The sequence below is a fragment of the Peromyscus maniculatus genome, chromosome 3, assembly GCF_049852395.1.
Source record: "Peromyscus maniculatus bairdii isolate BWxNUB_F1_BW_parent chromosome 3, HU_Pman_BW_mat_3.1, whole genome shotgun sequence".
Lineage (NCBI taxonomy): Eukaryota > Metazoa > Chordata > Mammalia > Rodentia > Cricetidae > Peromyscus > Peromyscus maniculatus.
The window spans coordinates 148,177,742-148,200,340 of NC_134854.1; the positions used below are offsets into that span (position 1 = coordinate 148,177,742).

The 22,599-nt window shown below is 45.2% G+C and overlaps 1 protein-coding gene across 2 annotated transcripts in view; it reads left to right on the forward strand.

Annotated features, from left to right (window-relative positions):
* The window catches only part of Ano2 (anoctamin 2), a 343,664-nt gene that overhangs the window by 280,458 nt on the left and 40,607 nt on the right, over positions 1–22,599 (forward strand). For both annotated transcript variants that reach the window (XM_016006375.2, XM_016006378.3), the window contains 3 exons: positions 14,680–14,791; positions 17,555–17,612; positions 17,758–17,858. In XM_016006375.2, the coding sequence (XP_015861861.1) occupies positions 14,680–14,791; positions 17,555–17,612; positions 17,758–17,858 (271 nt within the window). The remainder of the gene's footprint in view (positions 1–14,679; positions 14,792–17,554; positions 17,613–17,757; positions 17,859–22,599) is intronic.

Sequence of the window (22,599 nt, forward strand, 5' to 3'; positions counted from 1 at the left end):
GTTGTTTAACATCTTTTATGTATTCTTGCTCACGTTGCATATTTAATGTAGTTAGAGATGGCTCTTTGCTCCATGCAGTTACTCAAGGACCCAGACTGATAGCAAAAGTGTCATCATCACTCAACATCATCAACACACAGCTCACCAGCTCAAACAAGTTCAAAGATGAAAAATTAAAACACATGTACAATTGAGTAACTGTCGATCTTGGTTGTCACTTGACTGGGTTAAGAAGTACCTGTCCAAATAATAAAGCATACTGCAAGGTGTGTCTGTGGGAATGTTTCCAGAGAGAACTAAATAAGGAGGAAGATCCATCCTTGGTGTGAGCAGCACTGTTCCATAGACAGGGGCATGGGTGGAATGAACAAGTGGAAAACAGAAAGGCAGCTAACACAGGCCTTCTTTTTGCTACATGGCTGCCATGATGTGAGACGTCGTTCTAAGATCCAAAATTAGAAGGCAAAATAAACTCTTCTCTCATTTAAAATTGCATCTGCCGGGTATTATGTCATGGTGACAGCCTCGCCCCTACCCCACCCCCAACACTATTATTGATTAGCATAAAAAGCCCTTCTGTTAGGACAGCTCTGTTCTACTTGCTCCATGCAGGCTACAAGGCCCTTGAGGGCAGTGGCTCTTGGCTCTTTTACTGTGTGCCTGCTCACAGTGACCTTAGCACACCTCTTCAGATGCCACGGTCAGTGAAATGCATTCCCTCCTGCATCCATCATTCACAAATAAAATTTTCGCAGCTCACCTCCAGGCTAAGCATTCTGCCAGCCACAGTAGAGACCTCTGGGTGCTTGTATGTATCCACGGTCTTAACTCTGCTTACCTAAAACGACTTCCAGTAAGTACTGAGGTGGATATGGAAAGCTTAAAGTTGTCCCAAAAGGATAGAGATGGACAGATACAACAAGAAAGTCAAGACTTCTGGTTTCCTCAGTGGCAAAGAATGCACACTAACAGAGATGCTCACACAGTGTAGGTATGCAGTATATGCACAGGCAGAGGTATGGTTTTGGGGCTTTTCCCAGACCCCGTGGGGACACAGAGCTATCGATAGTGCCACTTTAATGGAAAGACAAGTGTGCCAAGCTTAGGGGCTTGCCCAGCCATTATTATGCTGGGTTTACTGCCCCATCTGGCTTCCTGCCCCAGATCTCCTGATAGTTGGGGAAGTTGTGACTGTGTGCCTTGCTTGCCAGGTGCAAACAGCTGGTGCAGACAACCCTAACAAGTTCCTGAGAATTTCCTACAGGCTGTGTGATAGAAGACCAATCAGGCCTATCTGAGGACCACACCTACCATAATATTTATGACAAAAGACAAATTTTGTTAAATGCCTTGAAAGCGATCAACTCAGAAGTGGTAGATAAAAGCTACAGTTGCCTTGCCAGCTGCCATGCGAATAATGATAATGGCTTGTGTGGGGAAAAAAAAAAAAGGCGTACCCTGGAGATATCACATCCCTGGTGAAGCCAGGGCTGAGCTGAATCTAGGAGTATGTAGAGAAATGGCTGGCACTTGTGAGCCTTGTTTGAGAGTGCACTTGGCTATTCAAGGCTCAATGGACCACATGTATATCCAGGTTCGGCAGTTATCAGCAATGGGGTTCCACTGAGAAGGGGGAAAAGTCTGTCTTAATCTTCAGTGATGTATTCTTTCTTAGAGGGACAATGGGTGATAGCTATGGGAAAGGATCTGGATCCTAGGGGAAGAAGCAATTAAGAACTGTCCAGGACATCAGAACTCTTGTCACACATGTAAACACATGGCCTGGGCATGGTAAGAGGCTTGGAGACAAGGGAAGTCCAGCTGGCCAGCTCCAGGCTTGCTTCTCTCTGCGGTAAGGACGGGGGGGGGGGGGGTCGGGTCTTTTAGGCAAGGACACTTCTGAGCCCATACATTTCGTAGTAGAGATGTCTAGTGTCCTTGATCGCTGTAACTCTTGACATCAGCATAAGCACAATCAGTTTTGGGAAATCTGCTGATCAGAGGCAAGACGGAGAGGCAGGCTGGTTGCAGGTCCTAGACTGATCATGATGGACTCCACTGGCTTTATGAGATGTCTCTGACTTCAGCTCTGTTCCTCCTCTCTTTCTTTCTCTTCTGTTCACAACCATGTGCAGAATGCTAGTGTGCAGAGCTCTTAAGTACTCTACCCGTCTCCATTGCACCTCTCCAGGTTGCAAGGCTGGCCTCATTATGGGCACAAGAAACACAGCTTAACCCAGTTGAATCAGTGTCTCCAGTTCTTAAGAAAGGGACAAAGTTGTTTGAACAAATGTCACTGTGGCTCACACCTGAGTGTCTCTGCCCCAGTAATCTTAGATGAGGCAGGGCTCAGATAGGACAAAAGGAGAGGAGAAAAGACCCATGTCTCACTAAGTGTTGCCTTCCACGCCCCATTCCAAGCAATGGTAATTACTGTGCACACTCTGCCCCACATAGCCTTTTGTTGGTAGTTCTGGTGGCTGTACTTTTGGTTTGGGTTCTTTAAGTCAGGGTCTCACTGTGTAGCCTGGGCTCAACATGAACTCACAGTATAGCACATGTTGGCTTCCAGCTCACAATTCTGCTTTAGCCTCCCAAGTATATAGGCATGCATCACCATGCCTGTCTTCTGTCCTATACTTCTTGAAACACAAACAAACTTTCATTTATACCATATACAGCATAGGCACAGACCAAAGGAATTATTCCACCCAAGTTTAGTTTCATGAATCAGTAAGCTTATTGGATCTATTTACAAGATATTTGTGAGGGATTATGTACAAGATCGTGAGTCCCCCAATGGCAGTTCCATGACCATAAAGGCCATCCTAGCATGGATGATGACTCTATATCCCTAGAGCTCCCTGCACAGCACACAGGCCGTCTCTTCTGTTCTTTTCCCAGCAATTGTTAGTGTATGTGTGTATAACCTTGAGGAAGGGCTTTGTGAATCTTGTAAGTTCCAGGAGCTTCCTGAGAAGGAGTGATTGAATTCAAGGACAGATGTTGTTAGCCAACAGCTCCCCACACTGTTTTCATTCTTTCCAATTGGTCATTTCTTTGACTTTCCTTACGGAGCTGCTGAAGAAGTTGAGAAAGTTGAGCGGGCAAAGGAGTTAATGTGTATGCATGTCTATGTGCACGTGTGCACAGCCACCCACCGCAGAGCCTACCCTGTACTGCAGTTGTAAGCATTTTCCTTATAGCAGAACAGATGTTCTCAATTTATGATGGGCCCATAGCTCAATAAACTCATTATATGTTGAAAATACCATGAGTTTAAAAGGAATTTAATGTACCCAACCTAAGGGACATCAAACATAGCATGCCATGCAGTGTCTATTGGCTCCCCTCATGATTATGTGGCTGACTGGAAGCTGTGGCTCAAGGCCACTGCCCAGCATCTTCTGGTAATAGCTATCTGATGGTTCTTTGGCCCCTCCAATTAAAGAATTAAAAGACAGGAAAATAACTAAGAAAAAGTGAGAGAGAAGTTTGTTGGCTACCCAAGATTCCTTGGGTAGAGATGGAGCCCTGGAGCCAGCAGCTGCTGATTCTAACAAGGTCTGGATTTTTCTAGGTTCCTACTAGTGATATCCTTCCTCTTCTCTGTTAGTCCCAAAACATCAATGTGCACTTTCTGGTCCTGGGATTGGGTCTACAAGTATGGAAACAGCTTCCGATAGGATCCACTGTCTTGGAGCAGGGGTACAGGAGCAGCTGCAATAGGGTCCTCAGTCTCAGGGCACAGATTCAGAAACAAATGCTGGTTGAGGTAGGTTGATCCCAAGCCCCATTTTCTTAGTGGGGAAATAGGGAAAGAGAAGCCTCCTGCAGGTCAAGGCAAATGGCCTACTGTGGGGAAAATAGAAACTTATTGTGATGAAAAGGAGGGTGGCCCTTCTCTCTCCCTTCTCAGGGGCGCATGGCCTCACTGACTGTAAATCCTTAGCCCAGGAAAAAGTCGAAATCTAAAGTACAATTGCTTCTGAGTATGGCTTTTACCAATTGTGAAGATTAAATATCACCAGATGGACCATCACAAATGGAGAACATATGTACATTTAACCTCAAAACAGCCCTAACAGTGTAGGGAACCTTAATTTTCCCATTTTATTTATTTATATTACTTTTACTAGACAAAGAACCTTGTTGACCTTTGTTTCAAACTTTATTCTTCAGCTTAATTCTTAGCTTCAAAGAATAAATTATACATTAGCAAAAATGGAAAAACTTGAGTGTCTAAGGAGCTGAGGCTTAGTCATATTAAAGATCCAAATTTTATTAGATTCAGTGACATCTTGAGGTAGCAAAAATATGTGATGGTTAATTTAGGGGAGAAAAGGCTTATTCTGGCTTCTGGTTTCTGTCCATCCTGGTGAGGAAGGCATGGTGGATGGCATGGGTAGGTGTGTGTGATGAGCTTTCTCATATCCTAATCAGGATGCAGCCTGAGCCAGAAATGGTGGCGGGGCTGTAATCCTTGAAGGCCAGTCCCCAGCTACTTCCCTCCACCAGCCATGCTTCCCACCCCAAAGGTTCTGCAGTCTTCCAAAAGACCTCTAGTAGTTGAGGGCTGAGTGTTCAACCACAGGAGCCTGTGAGGGACATTTCGAACTCAAACCATAACAATCTACAAACAGAAGAATATGGTTATAAAACAGATGCTCTCAGTAGCTTCTTCAAGTTCTGTAGGAGTTGACTAATGGGTCTGGGAGAGGACTTAGTCAATAAAAGCACTTGCTATGTAACCAGGGGGAGCTGAGTTCAAATCCCAAGCACCCATGTAAAAAAACAGGCATGGCAGCATGTGCTTGTAATTCCAGAACTGGGAGACTGAACAAGTGGATCCTGAAGGTCACTGGCAAACCATGTGTTGTAGTCACTGTTCTGTCGCTGTGAAGAGACACCATAACCAAGGCAACTTGTGAAAAAAAACCCACACATATAGTTTCAGAGGGTTCATTCAGGATCATCATGGTGGGAAGAAGACAGGCTGAGAGTTTTACATCCTGATCTGCAGGCAACAAGCAAAGAGAAGGGGACAGGGGCTGTGTGGGCCTTTGAAACCTTAAAGCCCACTCACTCACAGTAACACACCTCCTCTAACAAGGCCACACCTCCTGATCCTTCCCAAGCTGTGCCATTCTCTGGTGACTAAGAACTCAAATACATGAACCTATAGGGGCCACTACTTTCCAAATTATGACACCATGTTATTTGAAACTATAAGCTTCTGGTTCAGTGAGAGATCCTGTCTTAGGGGAATAGGGAGAGAGTGAGACGAGGACATCTGACATCCTCCTCTGTCTTCCACATGTGTGCACATGGGTGCATGTACCCACACACCCACATGTAGCACACACACATATGCACACACATGTGTGTGCATGAATACACACACAAAATTTTTAAAAATTGAAAGATGGCTTAACAGTTAAAACTGCTTGTTTCTCGTCCAGAACCTACATTTGGTTCTGGGCACTCACGTTAGGTGGCTCACAACCTTCTGTAACTCTAGCTCCAGGGGATCCCATGCCCTCTTCTAGTATCTGTGGGCATCTGTATACACACACATATACACACAGACACATACAACACACACACACACACACACACACACACACACACACACACACACACACACACTGAATAACTAAATTATTTTTCTTAAGAAGTTGATTCAGTTCGTTTTGCATCCTTCTTAGAAGTGAGTGGTTAAGTGTGGGCTGAGCTGCTGCTGGTCCCATCACACTGTGTGCACTGAGATGGCTTGAGCCTATCATGGCACATCTCTCTACAGCCTCATTGTCTCGGTGCCCAGCCTTGCTGACAGCATTTGCAGCTGGATGTGTGTGAGCTCTAGGGTCACAGCTCCTTGCTGGGGTGTGCCCACCCTTATGGTACTTCAGATATCACCACTGCTCAATTCTTAGGACCCATCTTTCCTCCACGGTAGTTGGTCTATGATCCACCTTCTTAGTATGACCTGCTCCTTCCCCAGAAGGCACTTGACATGCAGTCTGGGGAGCCTTCCTGGGTTCCTGTCACTCCTTTATCCTGTCAGAGCAGATGCTGGGCCGTGCGCTTGGGGGTCTCAGCTGAGATCAGGTGTGCATGCAGAGACACAAATGGCAGCCAGAAAAACAGTCAGTCTCATTTGTGCCTTTGGTTTTCTTTCTTTTTTTTAAGACTTAAAATTTGTTATTTGATGACTTCATACATGTGTATATGTATGAAATGCTTCATGATTTTTCCATCCCCCTCCCCTGCCACCCCTTCCTACAAAACCCTTTCCGACATTCATTTTTGTTTTTTTTTTTTGTTTTGTTTTTTGGTTTCTTTTTTTGTTTTGTTTTGTTTTTCGAGACAGGGTTTCTCTGTGTAGCTTTGCGCCTTTCCTGGATCTCGCTCTGTAGACCAGGTTGGCCTCGAACTCACAAAGATCCACCTGCCTCTGCCTCCCAAGTGCTGGGATTAAAGGCGTGTGCCACCACTGTCTGGCTCCTACATTCATTTTTTGTTTTGTTTTCTTCTGTGACCCCCCCTGACATACAACTCCCCAATTACTCTCTGTAAGTGGAACTAGTTGACCAACACATCTTCTTCATTTTCTCACTTAAGCACAGAAGCACAAGTCTCTCCTATTAGTCAGTGATCACACACACACACACACACACACACACACACACACACACACACACACACACACACCAGGCCAGGCAGTACAAGCCTGTAATCCTAGCAACTTGGGAGGCTGAGGCAGGAGGATCATGAGTTCAAGGACAAGCTCGGCAACTTAATGACACCTTACCTTAAAATGAAAAGTAAAAAGAAGCAGGGTGGTAGTGGTGGTGCACACTTTAATCTCAGCACTCAGGAGGCAGAGGCAGGTGGATCTCTGAGTTCGAGAACACCCTGGTTTACGCAGTGAGTTCTAGGACAGTCAGGGCTACACAGAGAAACCCTGTCTCAAAACAAAAACAAACAAAAAAAGAAAATGAAGGAAGGAAGGAAGGAAGGAAGGAAGGAAGGAAGGAAGGAAGGAAGAAAGGAAAGAAAGAAAGAAAGAAAGAAAGAAAGAAAGAAAGAAAGAAAGAAAGAAAGAAAGAAAGAAAGAAAGAAAGAAAGAAAGAAAGAAAGAAGTAGAAAGAGTGTTAAGGCTGGAGCTCAATGGCAGAACTTGTGGTAGAGTATTTAGCTGGTATACAAGTAGCCTGAGGTTTGCTTCCTAGTACCAGAGCAGCAGAGAGTTCTGAACTGGGGTACTGAGCCCTTGCCTCCCCCTAGTTTTCCTGCATGTCTGAAGAATTGCACCCCTTCGTAATTACAGCCCATCCAGGATATGGCCTGTGACACCATGTCCCCTCCATGCTTCTTCATTGCTGGTAACCTCTCTATTAGAATCATGCCCTTCGTCCTGGTTCTGGCTGGGTAAGGGAGAGTGTCAGCACAGCATCCACTAAAACAAGGGGCTCCTAGGGCGTGATAGCCCTTGCTCCGAGACTCACTGCTATACCACATAGTATGGTGAGACAGCAGCCTGGCCTCTCCAAAGTGCAAGTTAGTAGCATAACAGAGAAGCCCCTCCATGCTGTGGGACTGGTGAGGTGCTACACTTTTTGAGGATGCCCTTCTCCTTCACTGGACCTCAGGTGAGAGGTTGCCAGTCAGTGCTCCCTGAACTACATACAGCAGGGAACATCAGTTGAGACACTCTCAGCTCCCTTAGCCAATCAGCTGGCTGCCTAATTACCCAGCTGGTGGCTTCCCCAGAGGTGATTCTCTTCGGATGGCAAGGCAACACTATTGCACACTGAGACTCAGCCAGTCCCTGTACCTACCCACTACCTACAGGGACAGAGGGCAGACTCGCTGGTTCCACTATCAGGAAAGCTCAGCCACCCTGGGAGAGAGGCAGAGAGAGGAGCTTCCAGGTCCAGCCACACATGTTTAGAGTTTCCATGCTTCTGAAGCCACAGTGCCAGAGCTGTCCCAGCTAAAACATATGGAGGCATCTTCCTGATTTTGTCTTGACTGGGCTGCTGGAGAGACCAGGTACAAGACGCAGCTTTCCCAAGACTGTGTGCCAGGCATCTTCTTGTTGGCTGTGATGTTCCCAGATGATTAGGAGGGAGCTCTGGGGACTTTGAGTCCTAAGCTGGCCCCCTGGGACTAACCTGGGCTTTCACACTAATTATCTTCCAAGGCAGTTTACAGCTGGGTCATTAGCACTCAAGTGTTTTAGTGACACAAGGCAGCAGAGGTTGACACTTACTAAGCCAGGGGTAGCAGGGAGGTGGGGGTGGAGAGGTAGGGGTGTGGGGGGGGATGGGGTGTGGGGTGAGAGTGTGTGTGTGGGGGGTGTGGTCAGTAAAGACATTGTGTTTGAATCCTGTCAGATGTCTCCTCCTGGTTCTAGATGAAGTCCTGTAGGAACTCCGCTCCATGGGTTGAGAACAGGTGACCCCTTCAGATGGCCTCTAATCCACCTTCAAAGGCCCTCTCAAGGGGGTGGGATTATGTCAGGCCTTCCTCCTCACTCTGTCAACACTGGACACTCCTTTAAGTCCCCAGAGTGACGGGATCGAAGGACACTTCATTTGGACTGTTTTCTCATGAGGCCCAGATTCAGACACCAGAGTCTTATGAGTGGATCCTGCCCAGCGACCTGACACACAGATGGATGTGGGTGACCCATACACATTTTTCCACCCATGTATGAACTCTGAGAATCCGCATTTCATATTTCCTGGCACATGGTGGTCTCTGTGGCAGGCAGGTGTATCTCCCTGTGTTGGATTCTGACAGATTCAAAAGCCTGACCATAGTACCCAGCATTTCCCCACCCCCACCCCACCCCGCCCCGCCCCATTGCCTCCCTCACTCCAAGCTTCCCTGAGGCCCTCCCTCCCTAGAAGGCTCACTTAAATGCTCCCCTTGGCCACAGGGTTTCCCAAGGTGGGGAACCCAAGTGATTTAGTGGCCAATCAAGTAGATTTGAACTGTTTATTGGAAATGCCCATTATTTATGGTGGTGCACAGCCCTAAAAGCCTAGTGCAGGCTGCTTTTAAAAATAAAACTAATAAATAATCGCCAAGCCCATGATTTGTCAGTGTGGAGAAAAAGCCACTCGTTGCTGGCTGGAGCCAAGAGCTCTGAAAACACCAGATTCCTTTTTTATTTTTTATTTTCCCAGAGAACATAGAGGAAATTCCTGTAGGGACCGAGAGATCTGAGCACAGTCAGTTCAAAGGGGATTATAAAAGGAAATTAAAGACACGTGTCGCTCTTTACGTCGGCCTAATCCTCTTCTACACATAGTCACAAGATAAGCATTCCAAATTTTTAGACCTCCGGGTCTCATTACTTATTTTTAGGTGACATTTGTTTTAATTTTCTTGCCCGAAACTATTTCAAAGAGAGGAGTTGAGGGTTGCTTACCTTTGAATTGCGTGCTGCAGGCACCCTGGGCAGAGGCTCAAGCTCTTTTTTTTTTTTGAGAAAAATCCATTGTGTCAAAAAGTTTTTTTCTTCCTTTTCTCCACCTCCTTGTCTTTTTCCTTCTTCCACTCCCTTTCTTTCTCCTCTTCCCCTCCCTTCCTATTTTTCCTCCTCTTCCTGTCCACTGTCTGCATCTCACCTCAGTCTTTTTTTTTTTTTTTAATTTGAACACTGGATACAAACAGACACTATGGATGGTCTCTATATAAAGCTCTATGCCTGGATTCAGTTATGTAGCACACCAGCCCTGAGGGCAAATCCATGATTTCCCCTTCCCCACTCCCCACTCTGTGAGTGTGTAAAAACAGGTATACATATGTGAGCATTGGGAGGGTGGTAAGAGATATAATCCTTGATTATTTTTATATTTTGAGGTTATTAAATTGAACCTTGTATTTTGAGATAAGGTTTCTCATTGAAGCTGTAGCTCACTGATTTACTAGACTGGCTGGCCAGTGAGCACCTAGGATTCACCTGCCTGTTCTAGGGTTATTGAATCATGGTACCAAACTCAGCTTTTTGACATTGGTGCTAAGGATCCAAATTCAGCATGGGCAGAGACAGAAAAGGCCCGAGTGGGATGCATCCTTTCAAGACATGCGTCCAGTGACATCTACAACTAGGCCCACCCCTAATAGCCCATCCAGTATGAACTGGTCCATGTAGTAGCTGTGGATAAAGTTTGTGTCCTCAAGATCCAGTCGCCTCTTCATGGTTAGATCCCCAGCCAGAGGATGTACTTTCAACACAAGCCTTTGGGGGACCCGCCATCTACAAACGACAGCAAACCGGTATCTCAGGACTTCTGGCTCTCATAGTTGCACCAGGCCTGCATTTGTCAGGCTGAGCATGTCTGGAACACATTCCATTAAGATGTTATAAACCTCCATGACTTAGCATGCTCCCATAGCTGTTCTACCAGATGTTTCAGTCCTCGGGTTGGGGATTCAGAGTTCTGGAATTTCTCCTCTAGGTTAGTTGCTTTACTCTGTAGACTTTAGGAACAAATGATGTCAAAGGCAAAGGCTTCCATCTCATGGGTCATGTGACAGTTAGTGTTAAATGTCAACTTGACAGAATCTAGAATCACCCAGGAGACAGGGTTCTGAATAAGCCTGTGAGGGATTATCTTGATTGTGGTCATTGAAACATAAAGTTCCACCCACTGTGGGTGGCACCATTCCCTGGATAGGACATTGGACTGTGGAGTAGAGAACAGGAGCTGAGCAGCAGCATGCTTCATTACCCCGATGGCTGAAGGAAGTGTGATACACTGTCTTTACTTCCCTGCCTTGATGGACTGTACCCTTGAACTGTGAGTGAAAATAAACCATTTCTCCCTTCAGTTGCTTTTGTCAGAATATTTTACCACAACAACAGGAAGAGGAACCAAGACAGGCCACAATTTATTTACAGCTAAAGTCTATCCAGGAAGAGGAAAATAACTTGCTAAGGACCCAGCCCGTGTCTGTCTCATCTCATTCAGGAGCATGGTCTCCTCATGCAAATAGGATTCCTGGAGGTGCGCTCTTGTGATCCATGGTTCTTCTCCCTACTGTCGCCCTTCTGTTTTGTTTTTGAATCAGAGTCTCACTATGTAACCCTGGAACTCACTCTGTAGACCAGGCTGATCTGGAACTCACAGAGATTCTTTTGCCTCTGCCTCCTGAGTTCCAGGGTTAAAAGTGTGAGCTATCATGTACATATGTAATGTGCATGCTGTGCATTTACTCATGTGACTCACAGAATACCTGTCTCTTAGGTGAGACAACTATTGTGACCACCATATTTGAAAGAGAGGGAAAGAGATGGGCATGGTGGTACAGGCCTAAAAGTTCAGTATGTAGGCAGCTGAGGTGGGGGGTCATTAGTTTGATGCCATCCTGGACTATATCTTGAGTTCCAGACCATCCTGAGCTAAAAAGTGAGATCCTGTCCCAAAAGGCAAACAACAAAATATCAAATGCAATTATGTCCTAAACAAAACCTTGAGCAATCAAAGGTATGCAAAAACAAACAAAACAACAACAAGAAAGTAATGCTATTCTCTGTCCCCCTGAGTTTTCCCAGCAGCCTAATTTCCCCTGCAGAGACCATGTCTTGGTGAACTGGAACAGACGTTCTTGTATGCCATGTACATCCATTTGAGCTACCCTCCATCGTATACCCTCATCGTATAGTTCCTATTCATACTGATGGCTTAGGATAACTCTGTCCCTGGATATCCTCTGGTTGCATACAGTTCTATAGAAGGTGTCAGTGCCTCCATGACCTACAGTATTGTCTTAGTCACTGTCCTATTGCTGGAGGAGACACCATGAGCAGAGCAACTTATAAAACAAAGCATTTCATTGGGAGCTTGCTAACAATTTAGAGGGTTAGTCCATGATCATCATGGAGCAGTAGCTGGGAGTTGTTTGTTGGTTTGTTAGTTTGTTTTCAAGACAGGGTTTCTCTGTGTAGCCTTGGCTATCCTGGAACTCACTCTGCAAATCAGACTGGATTCGAACTCCCAGAGATCTGCCTGCCTCTGCCTCCCAAGCACTGGGATTAAAGGCGTGTGCCACCACCACCCGGTGGTAACTGGGAGTCTTACATTCTGATCCACAGCTAGCAGTCAGGAGAGAGAGACTGGGCCTCATGTGGGCTTCTGAAACCCCAAAGCCCACTCCCAGCGCTGCACCTCCTCCAGCAAGGCCACACCTCCTCATCTTCCACAGTTTCACTGCCTGGGGACCATGCAAACCCCTGCAGACATCAACCTGTTAGGAACAAAACTATCCATATATCTTCCCTCCTTTTTCTTTCCCACCATCCCATCTTACCATGTGTCCTCACAAAGTACCTGCTCCCATCTTTCAATGTTCAGAGATCTATTAAATAGGTGTGGGCAATAATATTATTATTAATAGTATTATTAATTTTTAAAGGGCCTAGATATAGGTAATTAATATAGGAAGATATCAAGTCTATATAAGAAAAAAAAAACAGACACCGATTCAAGACATCTAGAAAAACTGCTGGGAGGAGATTTAGCCTGAGCGTTGAAGAATGCAAGGACTTATACCTGAGGAGAAGGTCAAGGAAGGGCACACCAGAGGAGAGGGCAGGGTCTCAGTTCAACTGTTCCTATGTAGACTGTAGATCTACAAATTAGATGCATCCTGTGTGTGGTTTTGGCACTGTGCCCTGGGCTCAGCACACTTTTATACTTACCATTCTACATGATGGCAGGTTAGTCATGACCCTGAAGCGTATGGCCATGCTATGATTCTATTATTCCCCCCCCACACACACACACACTCCAAATTCACCTACTGAAATTTTATCTTGGTTAGGGTTTCTACTGCTTCAATGAAACAACCATGACCAAAAAGCAAGTTGGAGAGAAAAGGGTTTATTAGGCTTCCACATCACAGTTCATCACCAAAGGAAGTCAGGACAGAAACTCGAGCAGTGCAGGAACCTGGAGGCAGGAGCTGATGCAGAGGCCATGGAGGGGTGCTGTTCACTGGCTTGCTCATCATGGCTTGCTCAGCCTGCTTTCTTACAGACCCAAGGACCACCAGTCCAGGAATGGCACCACCCACAATGGGCTGGGCCCTCCTCCATTGATCACTAATTAAGAAAGGCCTGCCTTACTACCTGATCTTGTGGAGAAATTTTCTTAATTGAGCTTCCTTCCTCTCAGTTGACTTTAACTTGTATCAAGGCGACATAAAACCATTCAGCACAAATCCTAATCATCAAGATGACAGTGTTAGGATGTGGGGCATTTGAGAAGGGATGATTTAGGTCATGAAGCTGTGCCTTTGTAAGTGAACTTATAAAAAAGGCCCCAGGAGATGACTAGCTCTCCCAGCATCCTGGGACACAGCAGTGAGGTGCTTCCTGTAAAGACAGGCCCTTCTGGGAGGAGATTGAGCCTGAGTGTTGAAGAATGCAAGGACTTGTCGATGAGGCAAGGGTCATGGAAGGGCACCAAGTCTACCTTGATCTTGCCCTTCAAGTGCCCAGAATGGGAAGAAATAGTTTTCTGATTGTTTTGTAATCTAAGTAGTTCATGCTGTCTTATTCAGCTCACAAATGGATTAACAACATCCCATTCCTGCTTTCATCAACTCATTCATCTGTCACAGTCCGTGGAGTCTCCACCAAAGCATGCCGCACTCTTCTCAGGAGTCTCTCGGCATCTTCAGTCTTCTGAAGGCATCAGAGGGGTCTCTGCCCAGTCTCCTCAGGGCACTGCTAAAGATGTTGACCAACTTCTCTGCTGGGACATGGCAGAATACATGTCCTGGGGCTGTGACATATGGGTTTGAAACATAGGCTCAGCCATGTTTTTCCTTTTGCCTTCTTTGGTGGCCTTTCATCATTTGAGTGGACAATCAGGAAGTCTCTCAGCCTTCCCTAGATCTTACAGATAAACAACTTCCTGGTAAAGATGGAGGAGGAGATGAACTGATTAAGATGCCATATCAACTCTAAGCCCTTTTGGCCTGAAACTTTTCTTTGGGTGACATTTTATGGGAATCATATACATAAAGGCTGGCTGACTCCCCCTGGACTAAGTAAGGGTGGGGTCCCCAAGCTCTCCCTGCTCAAGCTCTTCTCTGTGGAGTTCTGAATGACTCCATGGCTTGGGAGGCCAGGAGGGGGACAGTAGAAAGAGTGAGGTGAAGATCTTATGCATCTTTTACCCTGTGTAACCTCAGATTATCCAGCGAACTGTTTGGTGTCTCCCAGATGAATCCATCCAGCTCTCATGTGCCAGAGAGGTGGGTCACATGGATTCTGCCCTAAAGTTGTGATTTGGGAGACAGTGACTCATGTCAAGGTCAAAACTCTTACCTCTGGGCTGCAGAGGTGACTCATCAGTTAAGAGCACATATTGCTCTTGCAAAGAACTGGAGTTTGCTTTCCAGCATCCACATCATGTGGTTTACAACCTCTTGTAACTCCAGCTTCAAGGGATGTGATGGCCTCTTCTGCCCTCTGAGGGTACCTGCACTTGCGTGCATGCATGCATGCATGCATGCACACACACACACACACACACACACACACACACACACACACACACGCATGCACGCACACGCGCACACATACACACTTAAAGGAAAAGAAAAAACCCCTCTCATCTCAGTTTCACGGACTTTCTTCTTCCCTTGCAGAGGTCCCGAAAACAGAGCAGACCTTTGAAGAACGCTTGATCCTCAAAGCTTTCTTGCTAAAGTTTGTCAACGCCTACTCCCCCATCTTCTATGTGGCCTTTTTCAAGGGGAGGTGAGTAAGACAGTGGCACCTAGGGAGAAGCAATTTGCCCAGTGCGCTCCTTACTGGGTCTTCACTCTCAGGACAAGTTCCCTTAGTCAGCTCCCATCCTCAGCCTGTTCTCCCCACTGGCTGCGGTAAACTATTATCCAACTGGCTGTTCAGGAAGAAGTGAATTTGCATCCTTAGCATCAAATATCTATGACAACAACACAAGAATTTGAGCTTTGAGCCAAGACCCCGAAGGGAGGCTCTTAGAAGGTATTGCCTTTGAGAACAAGGCCGAAGAGGATTCTCTCTCTCTCTCTCTCTCTCTCTCTCTCTCTCTCTCTCTCTCTCTCTCTCTCTCTCTCTCTCTCTGTGTGTGTGTGTGTGTGTGTGTGTGTGTGTCTCCAGAGGCTGCAGGGCTGCACAGTGAAGTTTGGTGCTGCCTGCCTGGAGTTGATAAGGACTTCACAGATGAAGGGCACTCTCCTTCACTGACTGCCTCACTTCATATACCAGCCACAAGCTCTGGGCACTCAGGACATTTGCTAAGAATTCCAGGGTTCTTACTGCCCCCTCTAATTCTATAATTCACTGAATAACTTACAGAATTCAAGAATGTGCAATACTCATAGTCACAGTGTTATTGTAGTAAAGGGGGAGTAATCCAAAACAGCAAACAGGAGCTCACAGCAGCTCACAGACTGATGTCTCAGAGGGTCCTGATCCTGAAATAGCCATATCCTGGGGATTCACTACCCTCCTGGAACATCCATGTGCTTCAACCAAGCTCACCCAAGATCTCTTTACTTAGGCACACTTCAATCATGTGATTATACCATGAGATTAAACTCAGACTCTTGTCTCCTTTCCTCACTGAGGGCAGATTACTGTCCAATGCTCAAAGTCCCAGCTACATGGTTGGTCCTTGGCATCACCTGTCTTCATCCTGAGTAAACTCACTAATATATATTTGAGACATTGTTTCTTTGTGTAACAGCTCTGGCTTTTCTGGAACTCACTTTGTAGACCAGGCTGGCCCTGAACTCACAGAGATCTGTCTGCCTCTGCCTCTGAGTGCTGGGATAACCCAAATAGCTTAAATTCAAGCAATAGTCCCAAGAACCCATAATGAATAACAGAGATGCTTCATGGAAATTCTAAGATTTTAGAGGCTCCTCCCAAGAACCAATGACAAGGGATGAGGATTCTCTCTGATGTTGATTTCTTTTTCTTGAGACAGACTCCCATTATGTAGCCTAGACTATCCTCAAACTCATTATATAGCTCAGGCTTGACTTCACTTGGTGATCTGCTAGCTCAGCCTCCCTAGAGCTAAGATCACAAGTTCTTCCACATACACCGGTTAAAATTCTTTATTATACAATAGATTTGGGTGTAAAATTGCTTCTAATAAACACTTGTGTGCATGTGTGTGTGGCAGGCCAGGCTGGTTGGCTACCTGTAAGGAAATTTCCTATCAGACCTGAAGTTATATCAGGTCGATTTCCTTGGAGCCCAAAGCTCATGTAGTACCTCAAGGAATGTTCATTATCCACGTGTGAATTTTTTTTGTTAGATGTGTTTGTAACCCCCAAACATAAACTCCTTTCTAAGACCTCTGCTTTTAGCTCTCATGAAATTATAGTAGCAAAGATACTGCCCAAATTGATGAATCTATACTTTACTGATATTTCTATCTAGATTTCATAGGCAAGGCAAATTGCATACACATGACATTGCAGACAGAACAGTCCTGACTCTTAGATTTGTAGTGCACTGAAGGGCTAATCTTGGCCACAGCACTACTGTAATCGGTGATAAATGACACAGTAAGAGACACAGGAAAAAATGAGGAGGGGGAGCTGGGCATGGAGTCCAGCAGTATAGTACCTGCCGAGCACATGCAAAGTCCTATGTTCAATCCCCAGCGTGGAAAAGAAAGAAGGGAAGGGAAGGGAAGGGAGAGAAAGGAAAAGAAAAGGCTCCATTATCATCGGAAACAAAAGGACACTTCATAGAAAAAGACCTCAGCAGTATTGCATGGATGAGTAGAGTTTCAAGTGGTTCACGTTTGAAGGACAGGACTCCTGTGATTGTCTGCCTCGCTCTGTGATTGGCTTCTGTCTGGCTCTGTGATTGGCTTGTGATTGTCTGCCTCACTTTGTGATTGGCTTGTGATTGTCTGCCTGGCTCTGTGATTGGCTTCTGCCTCACTATTTCCACCATCTGCCCAGGGTTCCCCTCCCTCAATAAAATACATTCTCTTCAGAAGAGGAATGGGGAGGCTGCTTTCCTTCCTTAGAATATTTTCAGTAAAAACACAAGATGCCTTCTTTACTGAAGGAAAGATCCCTGCACCTTTGGTCAGACTCACCCTCGGTTTCCTGGCAAATCGTAAGTCCTTACCAAAGAATCGCAATTCAAATTCAGTCCCTTGACACCAGTAGAGTCGAGAGGCACTCAGAACACCTCTCTGTCTGTCTCTGTCTCTGTCTCTGTCTCTGTCTCTGTCTCTGTCTCTGTCTTTCTGTCTCTGTCTCTGTCTCTCTGTCTCTGTCTCTCTCTGTCTCTGTCTCTCTCTCTCTGTCTCTCTCTCTCTCTCTCTCTCTCTCTCTCTCTCTCTCTCTCTCTCACACACACACACACACACACACACACACACACACACACACACACACGGCAGCCAGTTCATTAAAAGAGGACATTGAGTGACAGCTATTTCACAAAGAGCACAAATGCTCCAGTGGCCTTGCTTCCTCTGACTCTGTGCACACCTCTTTCTTTCAGGTTTGTGGGCAGACCTGGAAGCTACGTCTATGTGTTCGACGGTTACCGCATGGAAGAGGCAAGTACAGTCTCTGGCATTCATGCCTGGCCAGCAGTTCGTGGGTCACCCCCAGCTTAGCCTATTCTTACCCCATCACAGTGATATGCCTTTCTCTGGAGCCTGCCTGGTCTGACTGCTCCTGTCTCTGCCCTCTCCTCTGCAGTGTGCTCCGGGAGGCTGCCTCATGGAGCTATGCATCCAGCTCAGCATCATCATGTTGGGGAAGCAGCTGATCCAGAACAATATCTTTGAGATTGGAGTCCCGTACGTAGTGACCGATTCACGGTCTCTTTTGCAGAAGTGCCAGACTTTCAGCACACTTTCATAGACTCTCCCCTTTGCATATAACTTGGTCATTCATCCCTTTCTGTGAGCCAGCAACTGTCTTCTACTCGCTTTGTTTCCCAATTAAGCTGAGATGTTTGAGCTCAGAGTGATTTACCACTTGCTCAAATATGCATGGAAATAAAGGGCAGAGCTGAGAAATAAACCAGACCCCAAAGTGTACAAAAGTTTTGTTGTATTTGTGTTCCTGTTGAGTAGGAAAGTCTGATGAAGTCAGTTAAGAAACTCTGCTGACAGAATGTGGGATACAAGACCTTAAGAGGGGAGGCATGAATACCTGATAAAGCCCCAGGGGCTTTATGTACGTTTTATAGATTGAAATGGTCATGAAAAGTTATTGACAGCTACTAAAACAGAAATGAAACAAAACAAGCAAACAAGCAAAAATTGATCTAGTCATCCAAAAATGTATATCCTCTGTCTTTCCCTTCTGGTCTCTTGGTTTTTCTTTCCTTGATTTGTGTGTGTGTGTGTGTGTATGTGCAGGTGTACGTGTGTGTGAGTGTATGTGGAGGTCAGGGGAAACCTGTTTCTCAGAGGCTCTCCACCCTGTTTTGTGAGTCAGGGTCTCTCACTGGCCTGGGCCTCCTGAGTAGGAGAGGGTGGCTTGCCGGCGAATGGTAGGAATCCGCCTGTGCCTTCTTCCGCAGTGCTGTTATTAGAAGCTGCCACACTTGCCTTTCAATGTCAGATCTGGGGATTGAACTCTGGTCCTCACACTTTAGCAGAAAAACCCAACCCTCCTTTCTAGCTCTTGGTGATTTTAAAGAGGAATTCGTTTCAGAGCTCTTTTTAGCTAGCCCGCTGTCACAAAGCTAGGGAGTGCAGAGGTGAGCAGGGATAACTGCAATGGGCTGGGCCAGGTGTCTGGAACACCGATAAGACTGACCTTTCTCTTGCAGGATACTATGCTCCTGCGGTGGTGAGTCTTGTCTCCCTGCTGTAGTTTTATCGTGTTCATTCTGCTTCCAAGAAATCTTCCAGGAAAGAAGAGCTGGTTCATCTCTTTCTTTCCAACTAAATTTGTGTGTTTACTGCCCAAGATAATGGGATTCCTCCTCCTCCTTTTCTTCTTCTTCTTCTTCTTCTTCTTCTTCTTCTTCTTCTTCTTCTTCTTCTTCTTCTTCTTCTTCTTCTTCTTCTTCTCCTTCTTCTTCTACTCCTTCTCCTTCTTCTTCTTCTGGGTTTTTCCAGACAATGTCTTTCTATGTAGTCCTCCTGGACTCTGTAGACCAGGCTGGCCTTGAACTCAGACATCCACCCACCTTTGCCTCCCAAATGCTGGGATTAAAAGTATATACCATCACACTAGGGCTCTGCCCAGGATTCTTAATTGCAGGCCTTAGAACTCCCTCTGGCTAGTTTAAGCAGCAAAGAAATCCATTAAATATAAAGTGGCCACTGGAATATTCTTTAAGAGCCAAGAGACTCAGACAGTGCAACATGGCCAGGAATGATGCTGTCCATACTTCCCAAGACTGGAGGGAATGCCCCTGGTGCTACTTCTTGGCTCCTATGCCTTAGATCTGGAGGGAAAAAGCATGTGAAATGGCTCTCATCTTCTTACAGCTTAGATTTGGTTAGGAGTATATTCTCCACATGACTGAGTGCCCGCTATATAATTCAAATGCCATCAGGACTTTGAAAGTCAGTAGTCTGAGTGTAAAGCAACTTCAAAGTCAGCAGGGTTTGTTCTAGTGTGTGCCTGCATCACCATTGCTTCTCAGAGGAGTCATTATTTTTATTGAAGAACCTCTTTCCTTCAGATATGAATATCCTTTCTGAACAAACGGCACATTCACTCTGCTCTTACCTCAAGCACCTCATGACCCAGAGGTGCTACAGATGAAGGAGCTAGATCTCCAAGATGGCATTTCTCCAGTCAATGCCTTTGGGACATGAAGAGAGATGCCAATGACAGGAGCTAGACCATTTTTCAAAAGTGTAAATGGCACCCAGTCCTGGGTTCATTGGATTGAATAGGCTTAGTGGAAAAAATATAGGCCAACCTCTTTCTCTATATAAGTATCACATCAAAACCATCTACTTCCATGGAGTTAGGGAATCTGTCACTCTTTAAGAGGTCCCCAGGTTACTGCTTGTCCTTAGAAACACAATTATAGAGGTGAAATTCTAATGGAGAACACTTAGTTTTTTGGGAAGAACATTCTTTTCAATAAGAACTGTACACCCAGGGATGTGAACCATCAGTATTCTTCACAATGTTGACATGTCAGTCTTCTACACGGCTTTCATCACCGGGCTCGCTAGATTTATGTCAGCTTGACACAAACTATAGCCATCTGAGAGGAGGAAACATCAATTGAGAAAATGCTTCTATAAGATCAGGCTATGGGCCAGCCTGTAGGGCATGTTCTTAATTAGTGATTGATGGGGAAGGGCCCAACGCCTTGTGGGTGGTGCTATCTCTGGACTGGTGGTTGGTCCTGGTTTCTATAAGAGCAAGCCATGAGGAACAAGTCAGTAAGCAGCTTTCCTCCATGGCCTCTGCATCAGCTCCTGCCTCCAAGTTCCTGCCCTGTTTTTTGAGTTCCTGTCCTGACTTCCTTTGATGATGAACAGTACTGTGGAAGTGCAAGCCGAATAAATCCTTTCCTCCCTGACTTGCTTTTTGATCATGGTGTTTTGTCACAGCAACAGAAACCCTAAGACAACACTTTATTAGGTAGAACACTCAAAAACATTTTTCTGCTGACATATTGGGACAATCTTACATGACACTTTTAAATGCTTTTTCTTAGAGTAAGATTGGTGAGAACATCAATATCTGAGTGTCCCATTCAACCTCTCCTCTTAAACAAGCTTCCAATTATCAGTAAGACTAGCAACCTCAATAAATTTGAATCTTGAAGTTTTATTCTATCCTTATTTTCTGACTAACAGTCATTCAGTGATAGTCAATTAAAGCTGGAGAAACAGATGTATTTTGTTCTGTAGGCACACAGCATCTTAGAGACAGCATTTGTTGTAGACCAACATCCAGAGTACACACAGATGATGCTAAAGCCACATCTGGTCCCTTTGAAGCTATGCAACCAAGTTCTCCAGCACAGCTGCCAAGGAAAGTCTTCATGTCAACCAAACATCTGGAGAAGACACCTGTCTTTCTAGGGCATTGCTGTTCTCTTGTGGGTGAAACTGTAGACAGCTTATAGGCATGAGATGCCCATGTTTCCATTCCTGGACATCTTATCTACCACTTAGTGCATTATTTCTGGATTCAGAAGACTTTCATAATTTCAGAGAGAAAACAGCCCAGGCATATGTGTGACAGTGTGTTGGCATGTTCTCTGTCCATCAGCTTCCTGACAGATGAAAAAAAAAACATGCTGGCTTGCCTTGAAATTTTAATTTTCTCATTTATGCTTATTGCATATGTGTTTAAAAGTACGCCACACTTTAATCAATGGCAACTACATAATAATTTACAAAGTTGCCTGCAAGTCCCTTCTCTAAGTTTTAATGTCTATGTCTCTTAATGAATGTGGTGTCATTATAGTCATTATGAACCTCTCTCTTGCTGATTGAAGCTAATCTCTGCATATTCTACATGTAAGTCACTCTGATTCAAAATATGCTCCTTCATTTTGGCTAGAGGCACTGGGGACTGAACTCGGGGTTTCATGCATGCCAGGCAAATGTCCCACTGAGCTATATCCCGACCCTTTCATTTGAGTTTCCAGTCTGCTAAAGGATACACATGGCCACCTGGTATAATTATGTAGGCAACTTCAAGAATGTGGATCAGAGATTCTGCCAGCATGCCCAATGTTCTTGATCATCCGAGAGGTTGTGTTTTGAACTTGGTCAGATGAAATCTCTGTGTTTATGATTAATACATCTTTCACTTACCACTCAAGATCATGCTTGGTAAGACCAAAATCAGAATGCAGATTCCTGGCAGTGTCCTCATACAAGGCATGGGTGGGAAATATGAAACAAGCAACTTTTAAAAAGAATCTTTCCTAGTCAAAAGAAAAATGACTGAGGAGTCTGACAGTGAGGGATAAATTGTATGAGTTAAAAATTATACCCAATGGTATTCCATCCCTTTCATGAAGCAGAAATATATAATAGCCAACAGATCTGGGTTTGTATCAAGGCTGTGTTTTATACTCAATGTATGACCTGCAGAAAGTTATTGTACAAAGATTTGCCTCCAACATGTTATACAACAAAAATAGATTGAAATAAATGCTTAGCTGTCTAGAAAATATGGACACCAGAAGAAGGAAGAACCATTTTGGAGGTTTCTGGATAGCCAAGTTATTACTGTGTGTCATGGGCTTCTTTGGAGCAAGTTCACAAACGTGACCAACAGGTCTCAGCTCCGAAATGCTGCCTTCCTCCTCTGTTCTCGGCCTGCTGGCTTTGGTTCGCAGCTTTCAGTTCCTTACCTCCAGAGCCTGTATCCACCTTTTCCCCATAGGAATTAAATAAGAATCTGACAGGCCAGATTTAACTTTGAAACACAGAAAAAATGTGCTTGGGACGGATGCTTTTGAGGGGGAAGCCTGGTGGTTTCATATATGACTGCCCAGAGTGATGCTCACAAACGGTGCTTTCCAAGAAAGCTTCATACATGGTGAGTGTCATGACATGATATGACATAGCTGTCTACTTGCTGTGTCCATTAGTT